The 25,312-nt window shown below is 43.3% G+C and overlaps 2 protein-coding genes across 3 annotated transcripts in view; both read left to right on the forward strand.

Moving 5' to 3' along the window:
• Positions 1 to 7,507, forward strand: part of Myo3a (myosin IIIA) — a 390,750-nt gene extending 383,243 nt beyond the window's left edge. The window contains exon 34 of the mRNA NM_148413.3: positions 7,304 to 7,507. Within this exon, the coding sequence (NP_680779.3) occupies positions 7,304 to 7,424 (121 nt within the window). The 3' untranslated portion in view covers positions 7,425 to 7,507. The remainder of the gene's footprint in view (positions 1 to 7,303) is intronic.
• A 2,762-nt stretch (positions 7,508 to 10,269) lies between these two features.
• Positions 10,270 to 25,312, forward strand: part of Gad2 (glutamic acid decarboxylase 2) — a 72,863-nt gene continuing 57,820 nt past the window's right edge. The window contains exons 1-7 of one of the 2 annotated variants that reach the window (XM_011239023.3): positions 10,270 to 11,993; positions 12,691 to 12,750; positions 12,944 to 13,093; positions 14,053 to 14,286; positions 18,646 to 18,736; positions 19,203 to 19,315; positions 24,185 to 24,300. In XM_011239023.3, the coding sequence (XP_011237325.1) occupies positions 11,918 to 11,993; positions 12,691 to 12,750; positions 12,944 to 13,093; positions 14,053 to 14,286; positions 18,646 to 18,736; positions 19,203 to 19,315; positions 24,185 to 24,300 (840 nt within the window). In that variant the 5' untranslated portion in view covers positions 10,270 to 11,917. The remainder of the gene's footprint in view (positions 11,994 to 12,690; positions 12,751 to 12,943; positions 13,094 to 14,052; positions 14,287 to 18,645; positions 18,737 to 19,202; positions 19,316 to 24,184; positions 24,301 to 25,312) is intronic. The other variant, NM_008078.2, reaches the window with a different exon arrangement.

Consider the following 25,312-nt stretch of genomic DNA (forward strand, 5'->3'; position numbering starts at 1 on the left):
AAGCAAATACATCCAAGAGGAGTAGATGGAAGGAAATAATCAAACTCAGGGCTGAAATCAACCAAGTGGAAACAAAAATAACTATACAAAGAATCAACCAAACCAGGAGCTGGTTCTTTCAGAAAATCAACAAAATAGATAAACCCTTAACCAGACTAACTATAGGGCACAGAAACAATATCCTAATTAGCAAAATCAAAACTGCAAAGGAAGACATAACAACAGAATCTGAGGAAATCTGAAAAATCATCAGATCCTAATTCAAAAGCCTAATTCAACAAAACTGGAAAACCTGGATGAAATGGAAATTTTTGTAGACAGATACCAGGTACCAAACTTAAATCAAGATCAGATTAATCATCTAAACAGTCCTAAATTCTCTACAGAAATAGAAACAGTCATTAATAGTCTCCCAACCAAAAAAAAAAAACCCAGGACCAGATGGGCTTAGTGCTGAGTTCTATCAGACCTTCAAAGAAGACCTAATACCAATTCTCCTCAAACTATTCCACAAAATAGAAACAGAAGGAATACTACCCAATTCATTCTATGAAGCCACAATTACTCTGATACCTAAGCCACACAAAGACCCAGCAAAGAAAGAGAACATCAGACCAATTTTCCTTTTGAATATCGATGCAGAAATACTCAATAAAATTCTCGCAAATCGAATCCAAGAAACACATCAAAAAGACCGACCATCATGATCAAGAAGGCTTTATCCCACGGATGCAGGGATTATTCAATATATGGAAATAAATCAATGTAATCCATTGTATGAACAAACTCAAAGAAAAAAAAAAACCACATGATCATCTCATTAGATGCTGAGAAAGCATTTGACAAAATCCCACACCCAGGTGTGTTCATCATCAAAGTCTTAGAAAGATCAGGAGTTCAAGGCCCATACCTAAACATAATAAAAGCAATATACAGAAATCCAGTAGCCAACATCAAACTAAATGGAGAGAAACTTGAAGCAATCCCACTAAAATCAGGGACGAGGCAAGGCTGCCCATACTTGAAGTCCTAGCCACAACATTTAGACAACAAAAGGAGATCAAAGAGATACACATTAGAAAGGAAGAAGTCAAAATATCACTATTTGCAGATGATATGATAGCATACATAAGCGACCCCAAAAATTCCACCAGAGAACTCCTAAACCTGAAAACAACAACAACAAAAAACTTCAGTGAAGTAGATGGATATAAAATTAACTCAAACAAATCAATGGCCTTTCTCTACACAAAGGATAAACAGGATGAAAAAGAAATTAGGGAAACAACACCTTTTAAAATAGTCACAAATAACATAAAATACCTTGTGACTCTAACCAAGCAAGTGAAAGATCTGTATGATAAGAACTTCAAGTCTCTGAAGAAAGAAATTGAAGATCTCAGAAGATGGAAAGATCTCCCATGCTCATGGATTGGCAGGATTAACAAAGTAAAAATGATCATTTTACCGAAAGCAATCTACAGATTCAATGCAAGCCCCATCAAAACTCCAACTCAATTTTTCACAGAGTTAGGAAGAGCAATTTGCAAATTCATCTGGAATAACAAAAGACCTAGGATAAGCAAAAACTATCCTCAACAATAAAAGAACCTCTGGAGGAATCACCATCCCTGACTACAGAGCAATTGTGATAAAAACTATATGGTACTGGTACATGACAGACAGGTAGATCAATGGAATAGAATTGAAGTCCCAGAAATAAACCCACACACCTATGGTCACTTGATCTTTGACAAAGGAGCTAAAACTATCCAGTGGAAAGAAGATAGCATTTTCAACAAATGGTGTTGGCTCAACTGGCGGTTAGCATGTAGAAGGCAAATCGACCCATTCTTATTTCCTTGTACAAAGCTCATGTCCAAGTGGATCAAGGACCTTCACATAAAACCCGAGACACTAAAACTTATAAAAGAGAAAGTTGGGAAGACCCTCGAACATATGGGCACAGGGGGGAAATTCCTGAACAGAACAGCAATGGAGTGTGATGTAAGATCGGGAATCGACAAATGGGACCTCATAAATGACAAAGCTTCTGTAAGGCAAAGGCACTGTCAATAAGACAAAAAGGCCACTAACAGTTATGGAAAATATCTTCACCAACCCTATATCTGATAGAGGCCCAATATGTAACAAAGAACTCAAAAATTAGACTCCAGAGAAACAAATAACCCTATTAAAAAATAGGGTACAAAGCTAAACAGAGAATTCTCAACTGAGGAATACTGAATGACTGAGAAGCACCTAAAAAAATGTTCAACATCCTTAGTCATCAGGGAAATGCAAATCAAAACAACCCTGAGATTCCATCTCACACCAGTCAGAATGGCTAAGATCAAAAATCCAGGTGACTGCAGATGATGGGGAGGATGTGGAGAAAGTGGAACACTCCTCCATTGCTGGTGGGATTGCAAGCTGGTACAACCACTCTGGAAATCACTTTGGCAGTTCCTCAGAAAATTGGACATAGTACTACCAGAAGATTCAGCTATACCACTCCTGGGCATATACCCAGAAGATGCTCCAACATGTAATAAGGACACATGCTACACTATGTTCATGGCAGCCTTATTTATAATAGCCAGAAGTTGGAAAGTACCCAGATGCCCCTCAACAGAGGAATGGATACAGAAAATGTGGTACATTTACACAATGGAGTACTACTCAGCATTAAAAACAATGAATTTATGAAATTCGTAGGCAAATGAATGGATCTGGAGGATATCATCCTGAGTGAGGTAACCCAGTTACAAAAGAACACACATGATATGCACTCACTGATAAGTGGATATTAGCCCAGAAGCTATGAATACCCAAGATACAATTCACAAACCACATGAAACTCAAGAAGTAAGACCATAGTGTGGATACTTCTATCCATCTCAGAAGAGGGGAACAAAGCACCCATGGAAGGAGTTACAGAGGCAAAGTGTGGAGTAGAGACTGAAGAGTTGACTATCTAGAGACTGAGTCACCTGGGGATCTATCCCATTTACAATCACCAAACCCAGACACTGTTATGGATGCCAACAAGTCCTTGCTGACAGGAGCCTGATATAGCTCTCTCCTGAGAGTCTGCCAGTGCCTGACAAATACAGAAGCGGATGCTCACAGCCATCCATTGGACTGAGCATAGGGTCCCCAAATGAAGGAGCTAGAGAAAGGACCTAAGGAGCTGAAGGGGTTTGCATCCCCATAGGAGGAACAACAATATGAACTAGCCAGTACCCCCCAGAGCTTCCAGGGGCTAAACCACCAACCAAAGAGCACACATGGTAGGACTCATGGCTTCAGCTGCATATGCAGCAGAAGAAGATGGCCTAGTCAGACATCAATGGGAAGAGAGACCTTTGTCTTATGAAGGCTCTCTGCCCCAGTGTGGGGGAATGCCAAGGTTAGGAAGCTAAAGTGTGTGGGTTGGTGAGTAGAGGGAGGAGGGAGAGAATAGGAGGAGAGTTTTTTAAAGGGGAAACCAGGAAAGGGTATAACACTTGAAATGTAAATAAAGAAAATATATATATTAAAAAAAAAAAAGCCAAGTCTCAGCTGCTCCTCATGACCCCTCATGCCTTCAAAACCTTACACATTTCCCATCCAGCTGCATCATTAGATACAACCTTGGCTATCTCTGGAACATAGCTTCTTTGCACTCTCAGAAAACACTTCCTAGATTTCACCTCAGAGATTCTGGGATCTTCTTAATCACTGCTAATTTCTTAGTTCCAGCTAGCCAGCATCAATTGTCCTAGCAGTCCCTTCTATTGTTCACTCTAAAGCCAGAGCCACATGGCCAAAGCTGCTGAGTCTACTGTTTATAGGAGCTGGACATGGCACCCTTGTTCTATTACATTATCTCCAGCTTTCTGCTTTCCAACTCCTTCACAGCCTAAGCTTGGTTGTCTTGAAACTTGCTCTGTGGATTGACTTTGAACTCAGAGATCAGCATGCCTGTCTTCTGGGATTAAAGGTGTGTACCACCAAGCCTAGACTTAAGCTTTTATTCACCTAGAACTTGCTCTGTCCCAGGCTGGCTTTGAACTCAGGGATCTGCTTGGCTTTATCTATTGGGATTAAAGATGTGTACCACCATACCTGGATCTAAACTTAGCTGGATAGGCTCTTGCCCCAATGTCCCACTTCCTTAATTTGTTATCTCCTTGAACACAGGACTCACCTCCATTTCACTTCCTGGCACCCCATTAATACTCAAAACAAATATTTTATATTTTTCCTTTCTAAGCTTGCTATGCTTGTTCAAAATCCTCTTCATGAGACTTAACCAGAAAACAAAGTCTATGATGGGCATTTCTGAGACTTCTGACAATGCAATTAATCTGAGTCTCTTCACCTTAGCTTCAAGCAGACTCTTTAACAGCAAAATGTAGCCACATTCTTCACCGAAAATTCCACAAAAACAGTCTCTAAGCCACATTCTGATATTCTTCTCCACTGAAACCTATTGGGTCAGGACTGTACAGTTCAAATCATACTCAGCAACAAAGTCTTCTGTATTCCTACTAGGATAGACCATTAAGTCCAATTTAAAGCATTCCACTGCTTTCCTAAGTCCCCAAATCCACATTCCTCCAAACAAAAGCATGGTCAGGCCTATCACAGCAATATCCAATTCCTGGTACCAACTTCTGTCTTAGTTAGTGTTTTACTTCTGCAAACAGACACCGTGACCAAAGCAAGTCTTATAAAGGACAACATTTAGTTGAGGCTGGCTTACAGGTTCAGAGGTTCAGTCCATTATCACCAATGTGGGAATGTGGCAGCATCCAGGAATGCATGGTGCAGGCAGAGCTGAGAGTTCTACATCTTCATCTGAAGGCTGCTAGCAGAATTTTGACTTTTAGGCAGCTAGGATGAGGGTCTTAAAGCTCACACCCACAGTGACACACCTACTCCAACAGGACCACACCTTCTAATAGTGCCACTTCCTAGGCTGAGCATATACAAACCATTATACTAGCTGTGTCAACTAGTGTTATATATAAATATCTAAACCTTGCAGTAGTGTCTGCAAATTTAGAACTGATATGTGTGATGAGCCTGACAAGGGTAACTACTCTTATATGAGAGTTCAAGTCTGTAGTTCAAAAGAGAACATTCTGTTGATAGCCACTGAAGTACTGTATAAAACTTCCCTGTAAGGAACCTGCTAAGTTCAAGATGCCCTGAAGGACCTTGACAAAGTTTCCTTTGAATAACCTCTTCAAAATACACCAAAATAAATGAATAAATAAATAAAATTATTAAATCAGAATAAATTCTCAATGACTTTGCCCCTTTCTCTCTATGTAATATTCACCTGACAAGCCCTAGTGTCCAGTCTGTATCTCTACCTTATAGCTGTACTTGGCTGAAGCCTCAGCCTAACATCATGTAAAATAAATAAATAAATAAATAAATAAATAAATAAATAAATAAATAAAACAGTCACACATCTTAAACATGTACTTGTAGATGTTTGCCAATGGTACTCTCCCCTAAAAATCTATTACCCTCCTTTCAGATGCTATTTCTTTCAACTTTCATCCTCTCCTCAAACCATATAACTGCCCTGGCTTTTCTCTGACAATCATCCTTCCCATTTTATTAAGAAGAGTGGAGTAGCACAGTGTAGACACAGCCTTCCACTGCAGGTCTACACTCCTGTCACTCAAACTATGCTCAGCAGGCTACAGGTAACCTGTATAACCTCCTAGATAAAGCCTAACCTCTCAGTTGTTCTCTGAGTCTGTGTCTTTACAAGAATATAGCTTTGCAGTGATGTGTGTGTGTGTCTGTCTGTCTGTCTCTCTCTCTCTCTCTATGTCTGTCTTTGTCCCTTTGTGTTTTCTTTCTGCCTCTCTCTGTCTCTCTATGTGTCTCTCTGTCTCTTTCTATGTCTCTGTCTCCTGTCTCTCTCTGCCTCTCTTTGTGTGTCTCTCTGTCTCTGTGTCTCTGCCTCTCTCTGTGTCTCTCTCTGTTTCTGTCTTTTTCTGTGTGTCCCTCTTCCCCCTCTTCTCTCTGTCTCTTTGCCTCTTTGTCTTTATCTCTCTCTGTATGTCTTTCTCTGACCCCTCTCTGTCTCTGTCTTTGTCTCATATGTGTTTCTCTCTGTCACTCCCTGCCTCTGTCTTTGTGTATATCTCTGCCTCTGTCTCTGTGTCTCTCTGTGTCTCTTTGTCTGTCTCTACCTTTGTCTCTCTATGTGTGTCGGCCTGTCTCTCTGTCTTAGTCTCTCTGCCTCCCGCTCTCTGTCTTTGTCTCTCTCTGCCTCTCTGTGTCTCCCTGTCTCTGTCTATGTATCTCTCTGCCTCTGTCTCTGGGTGTCTCTCTGCCCCCTCTTCCCTCAAGCCTCTTCTCAAATATTACTTTACCAGAGGCCTATGTTGATCACCATACACACCAGTTTCTGATCACTCAAATGCACACCATCATTGTCCTGATCATATATATACACAACACCATTGTCCTGTAACCCTGCTGACCCGCTGACCTGCTGACCTGCTGACCTTTCTCTGTTTTCTCTCATTACCTGATATTTTAAGGCTTTGGGTTTTTTGGTTTTGGTTTTGGTCTTGGGGTTATTTGTTTATTTGTTTGCTTGGTGTTCTCCCACGCACTACTTAAAACTCCATGAAATCGAGGACTTTTTCTTCTGTCACCCACCCACACCAGTACTTTGCATGTGCTAAATGACTGTAAGAACCACGGAGCTGTGTTTTAGGGAGCATCCCCATTTCCTCAAGCAAGCTGCAGAAACCAAAGGTTTCTATTGACTGGAGTTCCTGCAGTGGTCCAGGAAAGCAGTTTCATTAAAAACACTGAAGCCTTGAGAAGCCAAAGACCAAGCAGTACCTATGTCACTACTGGAGTCAGAACCAGGTTTTAAAAGGAACATTTGACTGGTTTAAAAATCCAGAAGATGAGCATTTATTTATGCACCTTGAATCTTCCTGTTTGATGAAAGTCTTTTTAAAACTGAACAAGACACGAAGATAAGTATCTTTTTATTAACTGTGAATTATTATTATTCCAAACAAAACCAGCCTTGTGATCCCTGCCTGCCAATGGTTTGCTCTCATCTGAACACAAAAGCCACTAGTTTCTCGATTTTGCAAAACTGCGAAGCTGTTACAGCTACCTTGGGTCAGTTAGCCTGACATTTTCATTGTACCTTTCTTAAATGCCTGTGGTTGGTAGATGGTTCAAAGATTACCTAGCTCTGGGAGGGTGGATGGAGCATGCCTGAGAACAGTTGCCACTGATGGTCAGAACCAGTTTTGGCTTGCAGGTGTTGGACCACCTCAGAGAATGAGAGCCTGGAGGAAGAGAGGATTTCAGCCAACCCTTATGACTACAGGAGGCTCCTGCGCAAAACCTCCCAGCGGCAGCGCCTGGTGCAGCAGTTGTAGCTCACCTACGGAGCTTCAGAAAGTGAAGCAAGGATCAAAGCAGCAGCAGGGTAACCTCTCAAACAGGACCGCACAGGCGCTGCCAGCGTTGTTCCTTCTCAAATGCCAGGGCATTGAGGCCCTGACACAAGAGAATTTTGACCTGGGGTTAAGAGAATCGACCTCCTCGGGTAGTTCCAGACACTGGGCCCGGACTTCTCCCACCTGCCTGTCACTCCTATCCCCCTAATGAAACCCTTTCTTCAGTTGATTGCAATTCGGGGTACTTACTGTGCCAGAACTGTCACCACCACCACCACCCCACCCCGCCCCACTCATTTTAAAATTATTGAAGAGATTTCTTCTTTCTTGAAATGGCTTTCCCAGGACCAATGATGGTCACTCCTGGTTGGGTATGCCAGAATAAAGGCAAGGTGGGAGTAGAATGAACCTTGAAAGTGAATTCATATCAAACGTGAGTTTTCTCTTCTCTTGATTATTATACTGCTAAATAAAGTAAGCATCCTGGAAAAGCCTGTTTTCCATGGCCTTGTCTACCTTGTGCCTTGAGGGCTTCTGTCTGACAAACATCCTGGGCCCGTGGCAGGAGTTAAGATGACCTCTGTCTTCATCAACAGATTTCCATCCCTCAGCCGAGGTAAAGCACAGTCTAGCTTACACTTTACCTAGAAACGTGGGCTACAAACAAACTTCCAAACCTCACCATTCACACACACCCTTCCCAGGCAGTCTGTGCTGGACTGGTCCTCTGACTGAGGACCATCAGATCTTAAGGTCTACTCTGCAGATTTGAAGTAGCTCTCCCCTCCTTAGAAGTTGGCCACATAAAAGTAAGCAGAGGGGCAGTGGGTGGGAGGCAGGAGTTCCTTACCACTTAGCTGTAGCCTATCCAGGAGGAGGAGGAGGAGGAGGAGGAGGAGGAGGAGGAGGAGGAGGAGGAGGAGGAGGAGGAGGAGGAGGACAACCCTTCAAAAAAAACAAAACAGAACAACAACAACAAAAACTTCAAGTTAACCTTCCATAAGAGACACTTTCCAGGTCTACACCACCTAGATTGGGTAAACAAGGTACAGACAGGGTTCCACGGAGAACTGAATAGGCAAACAAGTTCTGTTCAGGTCATGGTTTGGCTCCTGCTACTTAAAAAAATATATATATAATAAAATAAAGCAGAGGGCGCTGATAACTTCTGCGTCCTGGAGTGGTCATAGTCTCCGCAGATCAGCCTCTAAAGCTCCGTGTAGCCAGTACATTTTACAAGTAGGATCCTGTTGTGGACAAGACCGAGGCCCCAAATTCAAGTGCCCCCCTCCCTGCTCCTTCTCTAGAAAGCTCTGCTCCAGTTTGGGGCCAGACAGACAGGACAGAAGAGTCACCCTAACTGTGCCAACCCCACGGAGCGGCAGAACCTGTACCTGGCACCAGAAACCTTAACAGCAGGGCTTACAGACTGATATTGGCGGAGGGGGGCAGGAGTTCGGGTGTCCGCGCTGGCTTTGCTTCCTGGGCACTACAGCCCCACCTGAAGCAGGTGCGTTAGGGAGGAGTTGGGCTCTGCAGCTTGCCAGATTTTAATTCTGGCTTCCAGCGGAGGACCCTGCACCCCACGGTCCTCGCAAGAGTGTCTGGGAAGGTTTATTCGGTTGCTGAGTAGAGACGCAACAGACAGATCTACCTCAGCCCCTGCACCTTGGCTTGATAAGGCTGGAAAAGGAAGATTGCAACGTCGTGGTTGTTTCCAAACCCTTTTTCTATCTAGCCTTTTTCAGTCTCTCAACATTTAAGCAGCAAAAGAACTCGAGAGAGAAAACTTGTACTAAATATCCTTCTTTGACCGGCCCTCTCCTCTCCCCACTACGGGGATTTCTGGGTGGCTCACAGTGGACAAGGAATAGGTAATCCCACCAAACCTTGAGGTGGGCTAAACTGGAGATTTTGGTATGGGTCTCCTACTGTAAAGAGAAAGCCTTCCGGGCTAACGGTATTCCTTTCGCAGTCTACTGCCTCCTTTGTGAACTAATGACTGTAATTATTACCTCCCAGAGCTCTTTTGTTATCAACAACCCGGAGCCAGAGGGGGGTGGGGGATGGGCCCTTTGGGAAAAGGGAAAAAAATTTACAAAGCAAATTGCTGTCTACGAAGGGTTGGTTTTTTAAAAAGACAAACCCAATTCCAGCCTGCATTCGAAGTGGGGAGTGGCAAAATTTTTTTTCAAAGTATGATAAGATTTTAAAAATACTCAGAGCTGTGGGATTCAATTGCATTTCCACAGTATCGCTTTAAGTTACTATTTTTGACGAAGTAAAATTCAGATGTTGAAAATCTGTATCTCTTGTTTTCATCCATTTCTTCCTTGGAAGGTGTGTGTGTGTGTGTGTGTGTGTGTGTGTGTGTGTGTGTGTGTGTGTGTGTGTGTTTAAGAACCTTTTTTTTTTATTTCCGACCACTCATCCATGGTAAAAAGCTTCAACCCCAGCCAGCTGGCTTGAAGAGAATTATTTTGCAGGATTTAGTATGGATTTAAACAAAGACTCAGGCTCTCCAAGTCTTGTTGGCAAGGCTGGGCGGAAGCGCCCTTTCCAGGAGCTGTTACCTCTGCCAGCTGAAGCCACCAGGCCTGGAGGACCCTAAAGACTTACTAAGTTGAGGCCTAGGGTCAAGGTGACTGCCTTCCCTTAGAGACACGCCTTGGGTAGCACCTCAGCAGTGCCAATCTCACCGCCCTCCCCCTCCCCACCTCGGGCCACTCACCGGACCTCAGTGGGCATCCTCTAGCTAGATCCTCCCTGGCCCCCCTGGATTCTGGAAACCTTGGGAAGAAGATAAAGCTTTGTGGAGAGAATGCACTTGGTCATCTGCAGTTATTCGAGGTCTCCGGATCCCTAACAAAATAAGTGATCCTGGTCACCAAGACTAAAGGTCCCAGGGTTTCTCCTCCGGCAACAGCTTTGGTGACTCATTTGAAAAACTCAAAGAAGGAATAAAGGACTATGGAGAGCAGGGAAGCTGCAGTCCCTCGCTCGGAGAGAAGGAAAGGAGATCGGGAACGGTTTAAAGCAGCACTTTCCTGCAAGTCTTTCTTGAGCTCTCTGTAAGCCTGGAACTATGGGTTTAGTATAGGCAAGAGGAAACGGAAGCGGAGCCAGAGGGCCCCAAATCTTCCTCAAGGCGCCGTCCCTGCATTTAAGAGCCTTTGGGAAAAGGGAAACAGAAAGGATTTTTTCATTCCTTTATTAGAAAACACAAACGAAACTACTTCTTTCTGGGCTGGGAAATTGCCACTGTTGTGTTCCTAGGCACCTGCTGATGGCAAGAACTCCTCTTGGGAAGGGACGAGGTCAGTGGGTTGAGTATCCCTGAAAAGATGGGAGTGCCTTTTCCTGGGATTTGGAAAAACTGATTCGCTTACTTTGAGACTCCCTGAATCCTGTGTATGTGTCAGCTCTCACCCACTCCAAGAAGTTTCTGTTCGTTTTATTTATTTAATTTTTCTCAGCCTGAGGTCCTCAGTGATAGATTCCAGCGTGGATTTTAATTGCTTCAATCAGCAGCCTTTCTCTTCAGCCGTCAGTCAAAACCTGGACGATGGGTCTGGGGACCCAGGCATGACTGCACAGAAACCGTACGACCCCCACCCCCACCCCCCAGGCTGGCTCAGCTCAGCAGGCAGACATTAGGCTCTGCTAAGGAGATGAAATGAGTTCGTTGGTGTGGAAGCGGTCCACCTTCCTCCCTCCTTGGTTCCTTCCCCAAGCTTTGGAGCTCTTCCTGATTGAGGCCAGGTGGCCTGGGCTCTTGAGGTCACAGCGACCTCAGCACTGGTTTGGAGGAAGGCGGGCGCGAGAACCACTTTTGCTCGGCAGCAGCCAGAGACAGCCCTCAAACAATGAGCCAATCGATGCACACGTGAAATTGCCCTCGGCCACCATTCCAATCTTGCCAAGGTCTCCCTGTCCCTGGGGTCACCTAGGCCAGCGTGCTGAGGGCTGTGGTAGCACCCTGGACAGCGCGTTCCGGCAGAAGCAGACCTGGAGCGCCTGTGGCTGGGTCAGCACTACGCAGGCACGCCTCCCTCCCCCGCATCTGACTCGCACCTCACGACCCAGCGCCTCCATTTCCCTTCCGTCACTCTCTCATCTCCCCACCAAGCTCCCTCTCCCTAAAAATCTCTTGGGCCCTTTCCACTTTCCAATCTCCAGACTGCGAGGATCACGGCTACTCCCCCCATTTAACCTCGGCGGCGCAGAGCACAGCAGCGCGTCCCTGCGCCCTGACTGGAACATACAAACACGCACGAGCACTGGCATACGCAGACAGCACGTTTCCTGTCCCTGTGTGACACCCACCCTCGTCGCGCTGCCGCTCCAGCCCTCGCGCGGTGCCCTTCTCCCGCCACACGTACTCGCACACGCACGCACTCTCGTGCAGGGTCGAGGCAAAGGCAGCTTGCCACAGCCACTTGGAGGCGACCAGCGCCAGTCTAGCAGAACCCATGGCGTCTCCTGGCTCCGGCTTTTGGTCCTTCGGATCTGAAGATGGCTCTGCGGATCCTGAGAACCCGGGCACAGGTAGGAAAATCAGGACCTGCAGCGGGAGAGCTTTGTGGGTGGTTTAGGGTTTGCAGGGCTAGGCTGATCATCAAAGCTTTGACATCTGCAACAGGAAACTTATTCGGGCGCTTCGCCCGGCTCTCTGGGTTAAGTCCGTAACTGTGTGAGAACACCAACCCCCCCCCCCACCCAGTCCTTTGTCCCCCAGGGAAAAAGCCCAGGGTTGTCTAGGCCCCTTCCCCTAAACATAGGCTCCTGAAAGACTGCAGCGTCTGCGGGAGTCAGAAATCAAAGATCTAGGCTTTGCCTCGGGACGTCTAGACCCTGGGCAGGGAAAGACAAAATGGGAGCAGGAAAGAGTTTGGGGTCTGAAAGGCAAGCGCGGTGAGAAACAAACAGCCTCGGGTTTAGGAAAGGCAGCCCAGGTGAGGGCAGGGAGAGTCTGGAAACCCGAGAACCTGGCGAACAAAGTGCAAAGGGCGGCGTTGTGAGCTGCTTTCTTTCTGGGACACCGCAAGGAAAGGGCTGGCCCCGGCGTCAGATTCCCTCGGACTCCCCCACCTGCTGAAAGCAGAGTCGCTAGCTGGTGGCTGCTTCGAGTTTGGCGCCGGGCCCCCAGACTCTGGACTTAAAGACCTGGTTCACTTGGAACGAAAATTCTCACTCGCCCGTCTGTTTTCTTTCCGATTCGCTTTTCCCTGCCTGGCGATTGCAGCGAGAGCGTGGTGCCAGGTGGCCCAAAAGTTCACGGGCGGCATCGGAAACAAGCTGTGCGGTGAGTGGTGGCACTGAATGGGAGAAGGGCTGGCAAGGTCGGGGGCCCGCGGCTGGCGGGAGCAAAGTCGTGGGCTCCCCTCTGAGCCTGCAGCCTAGGTTGGACGAATCCCTGGGTTGCCGGGTGGGTGGGGATGTAGGAGCGGAGACTACCGCCAGCTGACTCAGGTCCCGCGTTCCGTGTCTTTGTCCAGCTCTGCTCTATGGAGACTCCGGGAAGCCAGCGGAGGGCGGCGGGAGCGTGACCTCGCGGGCCGCCACCGGGAAGGTCGCCTGCACCTGCGACCAAAAACCCTGCAACTGCCCCAAAGGGGATGTCAACTACGCGTTTCTGCACGCAACAGGTAAATGGGCCGGCTGGCCAGGACCACGCTCCACCCCGCAGACATCTGACCCTCCAAATGGATGTCGGGGTGAGGATTCTGAGGATCTTCCACAGAATTGAAAGGACGTGGGGTTTGTGGGCTGGAGGGCACCGAGGCCCTGGCCTTCCCCAACCAGAATCAGTGGCCAAGCGCCCTGCACTGCGCAGCCTCGATAGTTGGAGGTGGCAGTGTGTACCTTGGTAGGCTTCTTGGTGCTGCCCAAGCCTCTGAGTAGCACAAATTTCCAAAATACCCTACAAAGTAGTTCAAGTAGTTCGGAATTGCAGGGATTTTTAGGTGTTCGACTGGATCCAAAGTAGTTTGTAACCGTGATTTCAACAAGGAACGATCCTGTTTACCCAAGCCCAAGGCGCTAAATTTTACCTACGCATGCATAACTCCCAGGCTCACAAACAGCGGGTGAGCGCGCGCGCGCGCACACACACACACACACACACACCAACTTTGGAAACATCTGTCCTCCAAAAAAAGCCAGAGATCATAACTTGGCTTGAACGGCCTTTCCTGGTTTGCCCGAAGGCGTTTCTCAAACATTTCGGAAGTGGAGTATTGACAAACCATTAAGATGATTTACTCAAATGTAGAACAAACGCTTGTGAAACAGACAAATTGAGACACTCTTTTTGGAAAATAATAAGCCAAGCAACATAATATGTTACAAATAAAATACGAGACTTAATTCCAGAAGGGGATTTTATTCGCTTGTGTTTCCAGGTGCTCTGATTTTGTTTGAAACGGGGTCTTCTCCCCTCTAACCCGATCTGGTCTCCAATTCCCAGAGAGCCCCTTACTTCAGCCTCCTGAGTACTGTGTATACAGTGCTAATCAAATCAGTTCAAAGCAAAATTGCCCATTCAGGAATTGCCTGTATCTTTGCGTAGTGAAGTCTAAAGTGTCCTTCCCATTCCGTTCTTTAGACCTGCTGCCAGCGTGTGATGGAGAAAGGCCCACTCTGGCATTTCTACAAGATGTTATGAACATTTTGCTTCAGTACGTGGTGAAAAGTTTCGATAGATCAACTAAAGTGATCGATTTCCATTACCCCAATGAGCTTCTTCAAGAGTATAATTGGGAATTGGCAGACCAACCGCAAAATCTGGAGGAAATTTTGACGCATTGCCAAACAACTCTAAAATATGCAATTAAAACAGGTACTGTGCAACCAGCAATAATAAAGGGTTTTTTTTTCCTTCTGCAATTTTCCTTTTTTTTTTTCCTATAAAGCCGTTTCTCCTATGTTGGATGGGTCGTGTTATTTTCAAAATTGCAAAGTTACATTCGCTTAAAAATAGTCATTATTGGAGTGATTCAAAGGCACCTTGCTAATAATAACCGAGCTGTCATCGGGGTATAAATTGTCAGATTGGCACGGAGATTAATCGGAGGTTGTAGAAGCAACCATTTGTCAGCAGGAGCCAGTACAAACGACCCAAAATGGGGAAAGAAGGGGAATGTAAAAGGGGACCAGGAAAAACTAAAGACGGAATCCAGTATGCCTGAACTCCAGGGCATTGTTGGCAATTTCCTTGACATGGAACTAGTCAAGAACCCCAGCTAACCAGCCTACGTAATCTTCAGGCTGGAGGTAGAATGTTAAAAAGCGTTGTTTCAAAAGACTAAATGTTAGGTTTGAATTCCAATTTTTCTCCTGGTTTGAAAAAAATTATGGAGACACTCCCGGGTGTGCACCCCTCCCCACCCCCATCCCCACACACCACAATATAGACTAGCTTAGCAGTCCAGCAGTGTTACTCAAGGATTTGTCTCCTATACGGCTACTGAGTATGTGGATAAGAATACCAACACGTTTAAGGGGCCATTTTAAACATGTGTGGAATACTCTATTAGAGTCTCAAGGCAGCCATTAAAACAGGATAAAACGATGCTGAAGTCCAGGTGCAACATCATTTGAGTACCTCCACAGCTTTCTTCCAGCCAGATCCTGAGTGTAGGGCTTTTTTTCCTACATTGTCTCTGATCATCTCGATACATTGTGAAACAGAGTAAAGTGATAAATATAAATACCTTTCTGAGCTGGAGGAGGGAAGGCTTATGGATTTACAATGATTTGTAGAATTAAAAAGATTTACTGGCAACAAATGTGAAGTATTAAGTAACCATTGGTTACCTTGCAAACGTCATGTTTTATGCTGCCATTTTGTGGGTAGTTTGTTAGTATAACAAACCACAAACATTTTAACATTTTTGCTACAAAAATGGTTTAGACTTTTCTCGCCTGAGCATTCTTTATATGGTTAGAGAAACAGGTTTGCACAGAAGCCTCGGAAAATGGATTTATTGTGTAATTATTATCCACTTTGTAAGAATGTAGAGGTGCAAATAGATATGAGGGGAAATGAGTTTAACTTGTTGATTTCCATGGATTATAGATATTTTTTAGATATGGTCAGTTACTCCTCCTGAAAAGCCAGCAGGATACACATGTCAGGCATGAAAAGATACTCTGCTCCCACTTACTTTGCACATACGCATCCACACAAACTGGAGCAATGCTTTTAATCCTTTTCTGCTTGACCCATTCCCCACACCTTACATTTAAATATGCTAATGGAAACTACTACCATTTGTTTATTCTGCTCACAAATAAAAAAGAATACATACTTTTTTTTTAACCTCTTAGTTTTTAAAAGCTGCTAGCTAGTCTTTGAAACGCATTTAGAATTAAGACAATGGGAATTGCCAGCCAATGGAAGTCATAGTCCTGTGTACCAATGCTCTATTTGGGGAATAAATGGGTCCATTAAATTATCAGATTTTTGTTATGAATTTTGAAAAACTGTTAGTCAAATATTGCTGTGGTGCATCTCGTTTAAAGTGAAGATGAAAATCTGTTAGATTAGGATGAATATCTCAATATTATTGATTCCATGTATTGTCTCCTGCCCATATATCTCTAAGTAGCACTTCAAAAAAAAATCATCATAGGTAGCTTTTGTCTTCAACTGGAAAGCTTGTGGCTTCTTATGCTGTTAGTGTCCTGTTTGGCAGCTGACACTACCTAGTCTATCAAAACATTTGCCCTCCCTGTCACCATCCAATATTCTTATGATCCTTTGAAGACCATATCACCTGGTCCCTCTTAACCTAATTTTTATCTGGCCTTGAACTTTAGAAAGGATTGAAGGGTAGTGGAGATTTTTAAATGAGGTGTCTGTGTCACGTTTAAATCACTTGTAAAGAAATGTTAGAACCTGAAACCTCCATGAATAGTAGGATTCTAGAATGGTATCTTCTGGGATTGCTTTCTTCATTTGCATTGTCTGGGGGCTGGGGAGCATAGAGTAATGTTAATTTAGTCTTCAACCCTTAAGAGAAACCTTAGACAAAGGGAAATGAACAAATGTAGGAGGAGCATCCTTCTGTGGGTTGTCAGTTCACAGAACACAGTTTTAGAGGACTTTTGGCTTCTCTCCATCTGACTGAGGAGAACCAGGTCTCATTTGCCAGGTACTAGTTTTTGTGCATCCTTTAGGACTCATTTGCTAATCTGTGCAGGAGACTCCTCATGCTCATATCACATGGGCCAGGGGCCACTGCAGAATGCCAGCTCTGCTGGAACTGTTTCTTAGGCTCTCAGGCAGCCCAGGATGGGTGCAGTGGGAAACCACCAGAGGCAGTGCACAGAGCCCACAGGAGCAGAGCAAACGTAATTAGGGGGATATTTCTGCCAGAGCCCCAAATGGCATGCTGTTCTGACCTGTCAAACTACCTAGCTCTGTAGTTTCACAGTGAAGGAAAGCTGTGGCGCAGGAGAGCGTCAGATAAAATTGTAGACCAAGGTAAAAAAATTTTAAAAAAAATTTAAAAAAGTAGATGGAGGGAAGGAAACCCAGTAACAGAAACATCAGGCTTGCATTTAGTTTACCATGAGTATTTGTTCAGAGCTCCTGCACACTCCTTAGAATTCCTCTCTGTTTTATACAGATTTTTTCTGCCAGAATTTCCACAGTTAAATCCCGTGTGGTAATAGGTAGGTTCATTTAGAAATGCATATAAGTATAAAATAAATCCAGATTGATTTTCACACTCAAAAAATGATTTGGGGACAGAAGAGTGGAGGGCCCTCTGGGGAGAGAAGTAGGCTATGATGTCTGCTTCGGGCTACAATGAAATGGGGAGTCAATGAGGCAGAGAGAAGGGGGTGGCATCTCGCAACAGCAACTGCAGCCGCTGAGGGACATTATACCTTTTCTGAATGAGTAAACTGATGAAGTCAGAATCAAAGGGACTGCAGAAGAGAAAAGGGGGCAGGACATGATTTGCGGCCATAAAAGATGTAATGCCATGAATTAACTAGAGGTGCACAAATAGCAGTGCCTCTATAATATGCTCCTTCCCACTGCCTGTCTGTTCCCATTGTCAAACTCTATAGCTGCATGCCTGGGCCTGATAAGAGAGCCATCTAGTCCCAGAGATAAGGAATGTGCTTTTTTTGGTGCTGTCCTTTATCTTGTTTTGCCCACACTTGGGATGTGAGACTCACATCACAGGCACTGGACAGATGTCCAGCAAATGACAGATACCATTTTTATCAGATACCACTTCCATAATTAAGCTTCCTCCCAAATTGCTGTTGCTAAACAGAACATGGATCTATTGTTAGGCTTCTACAGGACAAGATGGGAAAACAAGCTTCCAATGAGATATTTATAATCACATTTCAAATAACAGCCTCCAGGGTATAGAGGGTATAAATAGATGTCAATCTACTTACAGAATTTTAGAGAAATCTAGAAGTTAATTAGATAATCCTTTTAATGGGTCAGTCTCCGTGAAATATATTTTTTACGTATCTGTCAACAAGGCAGTAATGCTGACTGTTCAACTTTGTTCTAAATCTCAACTAGGAGGGACCCTGTTGATTATGATCAAATATTCAGACAGAGAACTGTCAAGAATTAGCTTTATCTATGCCATCTCTAGATGCTCATCACCTTTGAATCCAAGACTAACCACTCAGCAGAGTGTCTTTTTTTTTTTCATTTTTGTCTTGTCTTTGTAATCATCAGTCATTTTCACTGATATTATTATGGATGCTGGCATGCCTGAAGGCTGTCATGGTATGACTGATTCTCAGCACAACTCAACAAAAGGACTGTTATCAGTATCAGTGCAAATAGGAAGAATGATTTGGGAATACCATAATGTTTTTGTTTGCAATTATATTGGAAGTATAGTACAAAATGATCTAATCTTCACATTGCAAAGCATATATTATTTTTATAGGACTATTTGAGAGCTCTTTAGAGTATATTCTAGGGAATACTAAGCCCTAAGAAGCCCCTGGTCAGAAGAAGGATTCTTGAGCGTGTGTGCACATATGTGCATGTGATCATATGTCTTGTGCTCACAGGCACATTTGCATATTTGATTATGGAATATGCATCTCTTGTAACTGAAGTGTCTTTCAAGATCCTTTAGATATAAAAAGCATATGTTTGGGAGATAATTATTTTCACTGGTTGCAATCCTAATTCCATTTTCTTCAGGGCATCCCCGATATTTTAATCAGCTGTCTACTGGATTGGATATGGTTGGATTAGCAGCAGACTGGTTGACATCAACAGCAAACACTAACATGTAAGTAACTGATTACACAAAACCTCTTTTGTGTAAATCCCTTTGTATTATGTATTCTTCTCACTCTGGCGTAATTAAAGAAATAACCTTGATGTGTTTTTCATTTTATCAAACTATGCAAATATTTAAAATGCAAAGGAGACTTTTAAACATTTTGATTTAAAATAGCACATTACATGAAAGAGAAATAAAGCCCAATGTTGCCTTTTAGATAGTACTACTATGTAATATTCTGCATTCAATGTGATAAACTAGCCCTGCACATTATACCAATATTTGAATATCTTGCCTTTAAGGCAACAGAAAAATTAGCAATATTTCATAAATCTTGTATACATAATTTTATATTTTATATTATAATATTTACATCAGTGAATGTTTAAAAAACAAGAAATTCTGTGATATTACAATAGTAAATAATTTATCTGAGCTATATACATAAAATATGGTCATTTATATATTTTAGGTTCACCTATGAGATCGCCCCTGTATTTGTGCTGCTAGAATATGTTACACTAAAGAAAATGAGAGAAATCATTGGCTGGCCCGGGGGCTCTGGCGATGGAATCTTTTCTCCTGGTATATATATTTCATTTTTTTCCTCTGTTTTGTTCTTCTGGTATGCTATGTTATAAACATCTATTCTGTGTTTATGAGCAGGTCACTTAAGCTGCATTTATGAAAATAATGAGTGTGGCTTAGTCCATTGAACACACTTTGGAGTTTCCTAATCCCATGCTTAAATGCCAGTTACTTGTGCTCAGCAGAATATAGTCTAACATGATATCGCCCTGTACTTCTACCATGACCATGCATATAACATGTATGGATAGTGCTGTTCAAAAGAATACTAATAAGTAAATTCACCCTTGCTGCATTTCTCGGAATGGGTGAAATGAAAGCATCAATTAACACAACACTCAGTGTGCGAAGGTGTGTACCGAGCTACATTCCCTCCGGAGAGCCCATTCCCTCTTTTCTCTAGTCCCTGGAAAAATGAGCAGGGAAGTGGATTTAGACTAATTTCAAGGAGGGCAAGGAGTGTGTGGAAAGGTGGTTTCTTAGAGCTAGAAGAAAATTCTGATTTCTTTGAGGTATTTTCTCTCCTCTTTACCATGCCACCCTATCTTTTCCATTTTGCCTTTGATTACCAGCCACTGCATGCTAAAGCTCTGTTATTTACACTTCTCCAAGCCCAGAAAATCAACATGAAGCAAAATGCTGTGATCTTGACTTGATTCCTAGATGAAAAGGTAAGGCAAAGGAATAAGTCACTGAGCCATGGAAAAGAAGCCTAGTGTCAGAGCAGAGCGGTACCTAACCAGTGAGAGGAAGCCAGTCTTCAGTAAGCTGTTATGGATGGGTGGCAAAAGAGAGACCAGAGTTACCCCTGCAGCTACCAGGCACAGCCAGACACAGCCGGGCTGGATTCAGATCCCTCTTAAGCAAGCCTGCAAAGGCAGTGAGAGATGAGAGGGCCTGAAGATGAAACAATGACCAAGCAGCAGTGACCTCAGGACAAGACTTATATACGTCTGCCTAACCATCTCACCATGTTGTTTCATGTACTTAAGTACATAGCATGTTTTTTTCAGATTCTAAAGGGAAAAGTGTTAGTTAAATGGAACAGAAAATTAGCCTTTAAAAGCAGTCATTGAACACTAGTTGTGATGGATTCTTTCATTTTCTAGGCAATTTAGTACTTATTCTCCTTTCCTGCTAAGTTTGTGGATTTGTCTTTATTGTCTGATATTGATGCTTAGAACATATTTTCATGTAGAACTAGGTACAGTTACGAGGGTTACAATGTCAACATCATTTCTACCTTATTCATTCTCTTACAGGGTTGATTGTAGGATTGAGTTGTTCTTAAGATGTACCAAGAGCAACATCATGGTTCAGTTTTCATAGCTCACAGAAGTAGGAATCTATTGACTATGAAATTTTTACTAGTCTAAATAGGGGACATGCCTAATTATCTAGCTTGTCTTGGCACCTACCTATATGACCCAGAAAACATACACCCCAAGAAATCCTCATTGTTGGTTCTGCTAGGTTCTGTATGACATAATGGATGGTGGCAAATCAGTGGAAGCTATGGAGCTTCTTCCTTTGAGTCTGAAGACTCATATGTTCTAACCATGGTGTAAAAGCCATAGATGTAGTGTTATATTGTAATATATAATATATATAATATATTCCAAAGTTGGAGAGGAGAGCAACAGAAAACAATGTAGGTCTGTTTCCGATCAACTTCCTACAAGAAGAGTGATGGTATATAGCATCCTTAGTTGCTAGTAAAAGTTGTACTAGGTAACAGCAAGCCTTGCTCCTAGATTAAGGAGTTGAATGATTCAAGGAACAGGAACAGAAAAAGTAGGTTCACACGCGAGTCTTGGTTTCCTCTGGTCCTGGGAATCAATCTTCAGAGTTGGATCTTTGACTCGGACACAATGCTTAATTTGTTTCGACTGTTGTTCAGTTCTGTTCATCCACACCACAAACACCCAGGAACTTGATCCTTTCCGAAATTGCCTCATGATTCCTGGAAGAATTCTGTATATGAGCTTTACCTACACTTGCAGAGAGCACTCTAATCTTTGGCAGGTCAAAAAGGATAAGGCCTGAGGGAGAAAAGGCCTGCCTTAGTCTCGGTTCTTTTCCTAATGTAATCATTAGAGGCTGTAGGACTTGGGCATCTCTTTTCATCTTCATGTAGTTTTGCACAAATCCCATCATCATCCTCAGAGCTACAAAGCCTTTTAGCTGTAGGATGACAGAGATGGGAAATGAGGAGCAAGAGACCAGGATTGAAAGCTTCTTGAATAATTACACATGAAGAGTGCTTTCTTTGTTTATATTCCCCTTCCTTCTCTAACCCTCCATCCCCCACCACCACCCACCACCCTCCACTCACCAACCAACCCCCACCAGACTGAGAAATGTATCGAGAGCATCAGTTCTCAACTAGGGAGCCAGTATTGCCCTCCCAAAAGAACAACTGGAATGTATTGATATTTTGGGTTGTTAGCGGCTTGAGAGAAAACACTGTTCTCAACTGGAATCCATGAATGAGGCTAACTACCCAACATTACTTAAGGCAATCCTCTTTAAGGAATTCTGCAGCTCAACATATCAGTGAATGCTAAGACTGAGAAATCATAAGCTAGAGTGAAACTTGCTCAAAAGCTTTCCTTTGAGTTCAGCATCACACAGTCTGTCCTGGGCATCTGATCCAAACATACTTGATCTGTTTTCTACTATCCTGAATCTCTAGGACCTAACAGGGTAGCAACTGCCTGCATTCTGACTGTACAGATGCCAATGGCTGGTTGGTGGCTTTGTACCCAGTGCCCTGCCTGTATTAGAGCCCAGGGCTCATAAGGCAAAGGTCCTCATAAGGCCCTGCATAGGCTCTTCAACTTGGCAGAGCCTGCCTGATCCTCAACTAGAAGAAAGGACTGATCAGACCATCCGTGAAGTAATCCCAAGAGTTTCGTTCTTGGAGTGGGGCAGAGAGAGAACACTTTGCCTTCTGGTTTCATCTAAGCCAGCCTATTCAGTGCCTTCATAGTTCCTAGAGAGCAAAAGTTCTAAGGTTCTGAAGAGTTCTGCAGAAAGTTTCATTGCTTGTGAAGTGAGACCCTTCTTACAGAGCAGAGTAAAACTTAGTCATATAAAACCTTGACAGTCTTGGAGAAATACAAGAAATATAATTCTACATGTAGCTGAAGTCAGCAGCATTTCATTAATGAATGCAATTGTATCTCAGGACTATCTCTGAGAGAAAGAACTTTTAGACGGAATCAACAGAGGATGGGGAGATGGGTGTGGATGTTTATCCCACATCCTACAGGAACCATTAGCAGGCTGCAGAATAAAGAGTAGCTTACCTGTCTCAATCCAAGGTCAAGACATTGCTGGAAATGAAAAGAAATAACTATTTGCCACCATCATAATATAAGGATTTTACAGGCCTAACATTGAGTGGCTATACACATAAACTAGAGAGAAAAGAAAGAAAAAAATCTTTTTTTCAAAAGTCTCTTCTAGGTGAATATAGTGGTACATACATGAATCTCAACATTTGCAAGGCTGAGACAGAAGAATCATGAGTTCAAAGCCAGCCTGTGCTATATGATAAGACTTTTATTCCCCTTGAAGTCTCTCTCCCTGCTCCCTCTCCTTCTTTGTCTCCCTCTCTGTCTTTCTGTCTCTCCAGGGTGTCTGTAGTTCTGGCTGTTGTGGTACTCACTGTGTAGCCCAGACCCACCTTGAGTGCGAGCACCACCACACTCAGCATGTAAAGTGCTTCTCTTACTGTAGTTGAGGCCCAGTTTGCTTTCCTGATCCCTCTTAGCTGTATCTTTAATCTGAGAATAGACTTTATAGGAGCTAGAAGGGTTTCCCTGGAAGTTAGGCCAGTGCTTCCTCCATTTTCCTGCTCGTGACTCCTTTTTTACCTGCGAAGTTTGTAGTCTACCTGGGTGGCTAGACATATAAATAATCATACATATAAAACATTCACTGATAATAAGTCTTAAACCTTATTTTAAATTCTTTATGTATGATACCTTTGGACTTATTAAAGACAAACATGAATTTGCAAAATAATGAGATAAATATGTTTAGTTTGCAGAAATAATCAAACCTTAGGTGTTTACTTGATACTACACCATGCAAAGGTGTCACCACTTTTAGAGTTACTCCTTATTTTGATTTTATAATAATCAGTGCATTATAATGCCACATTGCATCCATATTCAATATCAAATGGCAGAAATATATTTAGGGTCATTTTAGGAATCGTTGAAAATTTTGTCTGAGTTCAAAACCAATATTCATTCATCAGTTATTTATGAACTCATGTCAGCAACTCAAACAGCAACTTTAAAATCAAACATTCTAATATAATACCATCCAAATATGTACCAGTTAAGCCAAATAATGGAGAAATAGTAATCTTTGTTTTCTATAATTAAGCCATTAAATTTCTGTAACAGCAGACATTTTGTATGTACAGTAAAATGCATTGCTACTCATAACATACAATAATCTCATAACTGACATTTTAGGCAGCATTGGCATTGCATGCCATGATGCAGAGGGCAAAGTGAGCATGATGTGTGTTTAGAACCAAGGTTACAGTGGCATTGTGTGATGTGACATGAACTGTTGAACACTGTCAGAAACATCCCAGATATGGATGATATATGGTTGATTTTGAAATAATTTTTGGTTCTGGTGTGTTCAGAAACATTTTACTGTTCACGACTTTTCAGACTCTTCTCCCCACCAAATTAAGTTATATGCTCTCATGTTGGGCTGTGACCCACGGTTCAAGCAATTGACCTATTCTCTAGGTCAGTGGAAATCCCAAGTGCTGCTTGCATGAGAAGTGTTTGTTGATAGAGAATGGGAAACAGTAACTGTTTTTGTGCCCTCTAGGTGGCGCCATCTCCAACATGTATGCCATGCTCATTGCCCGCTATAAGATGTTTCCAGAAGTCAAGGAGAAGGGGATGGCAGCAGTGCCCAGGCTCATCGCGTTCACATCAGAGCATGTATGTGTTTATGTTCTTTTGAGCATAAGATCGTATCAAAGGGCCCAATTGAATGAATAACGCCCGGAAATGCCTTTTCTCTGGATGTCCTCTTTCCAGGAAACATATCTTGAGAGAATGAGGGGAAAGTTGAGTTGAGCTGAGCTGTCCGTTGGGATATGCTCCTTATCTCTGAAATCCAGGGAAACGTCAAAGATAAAGCAGAATTTATATATTTTATTTTAACGAATTATTTTTAATTATGTGTATATCTGTCTATGGGTATGTGCACATGAATACTGCTACTTACAGAGGCCAGAGACCACCCTGGAACTTGTGAGCCACCTGATATGTACGGAAACTTGAACTCTAGTTCTCTGCAAGAGCAGTACCTGGATCTCTAACCACTGAGATGTCTCTCCAATGCCAAAGCAGAATATATTTCATTCCAGATCCCATTCTCCATGTGTCTGTAATACTGTATGATGAGGGATAGGAGCAAAAGAAACGGCAGTGTGACGTTCAAGTCTTCCAAATCACTGATGCAGTGCTTTATATAATCCAAACTCTACAAGGCCCCGTTGGACTCCTGGTTAAAGCTGGGGTTTTAGGGATTAGATAGTGTCTTAGTCAGGGTTTCTATTCCTGCACAAACTTCATGACGAAGAAGCAGTTGGGGAGGAAAGGGTTTATTCAGCTTACATTTCCACACTGCTGTTATCACCAAAGAAAGTCAGGACTGGAACTCAAGCAGGTCAGGAAGCAGAAGCTGATGCAGAGGCCATGGAGGGGTGTTCTTTACTGGCTTGCTTCCTCTGGCTTGCTCAGACTGCTCTCTTATAGAACCAAGACTACCAGCCCAGAGATGGCACCACCCACAAGGGGACCTCCCCTCTTGATCACTAGTTAAGAAAATGCCTTACAGATGGATCTCGTGGAGGCATTTCCCCCAACTGAAGCTCCTTTCTCTGTGATAACTCCAGCTGTGTCAAGTTGACACAAAAATAGTCAGTACAGATAGTTTCAACCCTTG

Source organism: Mus musculus, chromosome 2 (assembly GCF_000001635.26).
Source record: "Mus musculus strain C57BL/6J chromosome 2, GRCm38.p6 C57BL/6J".
NCBI classification, from domain to species: Eukaryota; Metazoa; Chordata; class Mammalia; order Rodentia; family Muridae; genus Mus; species Mus musculus.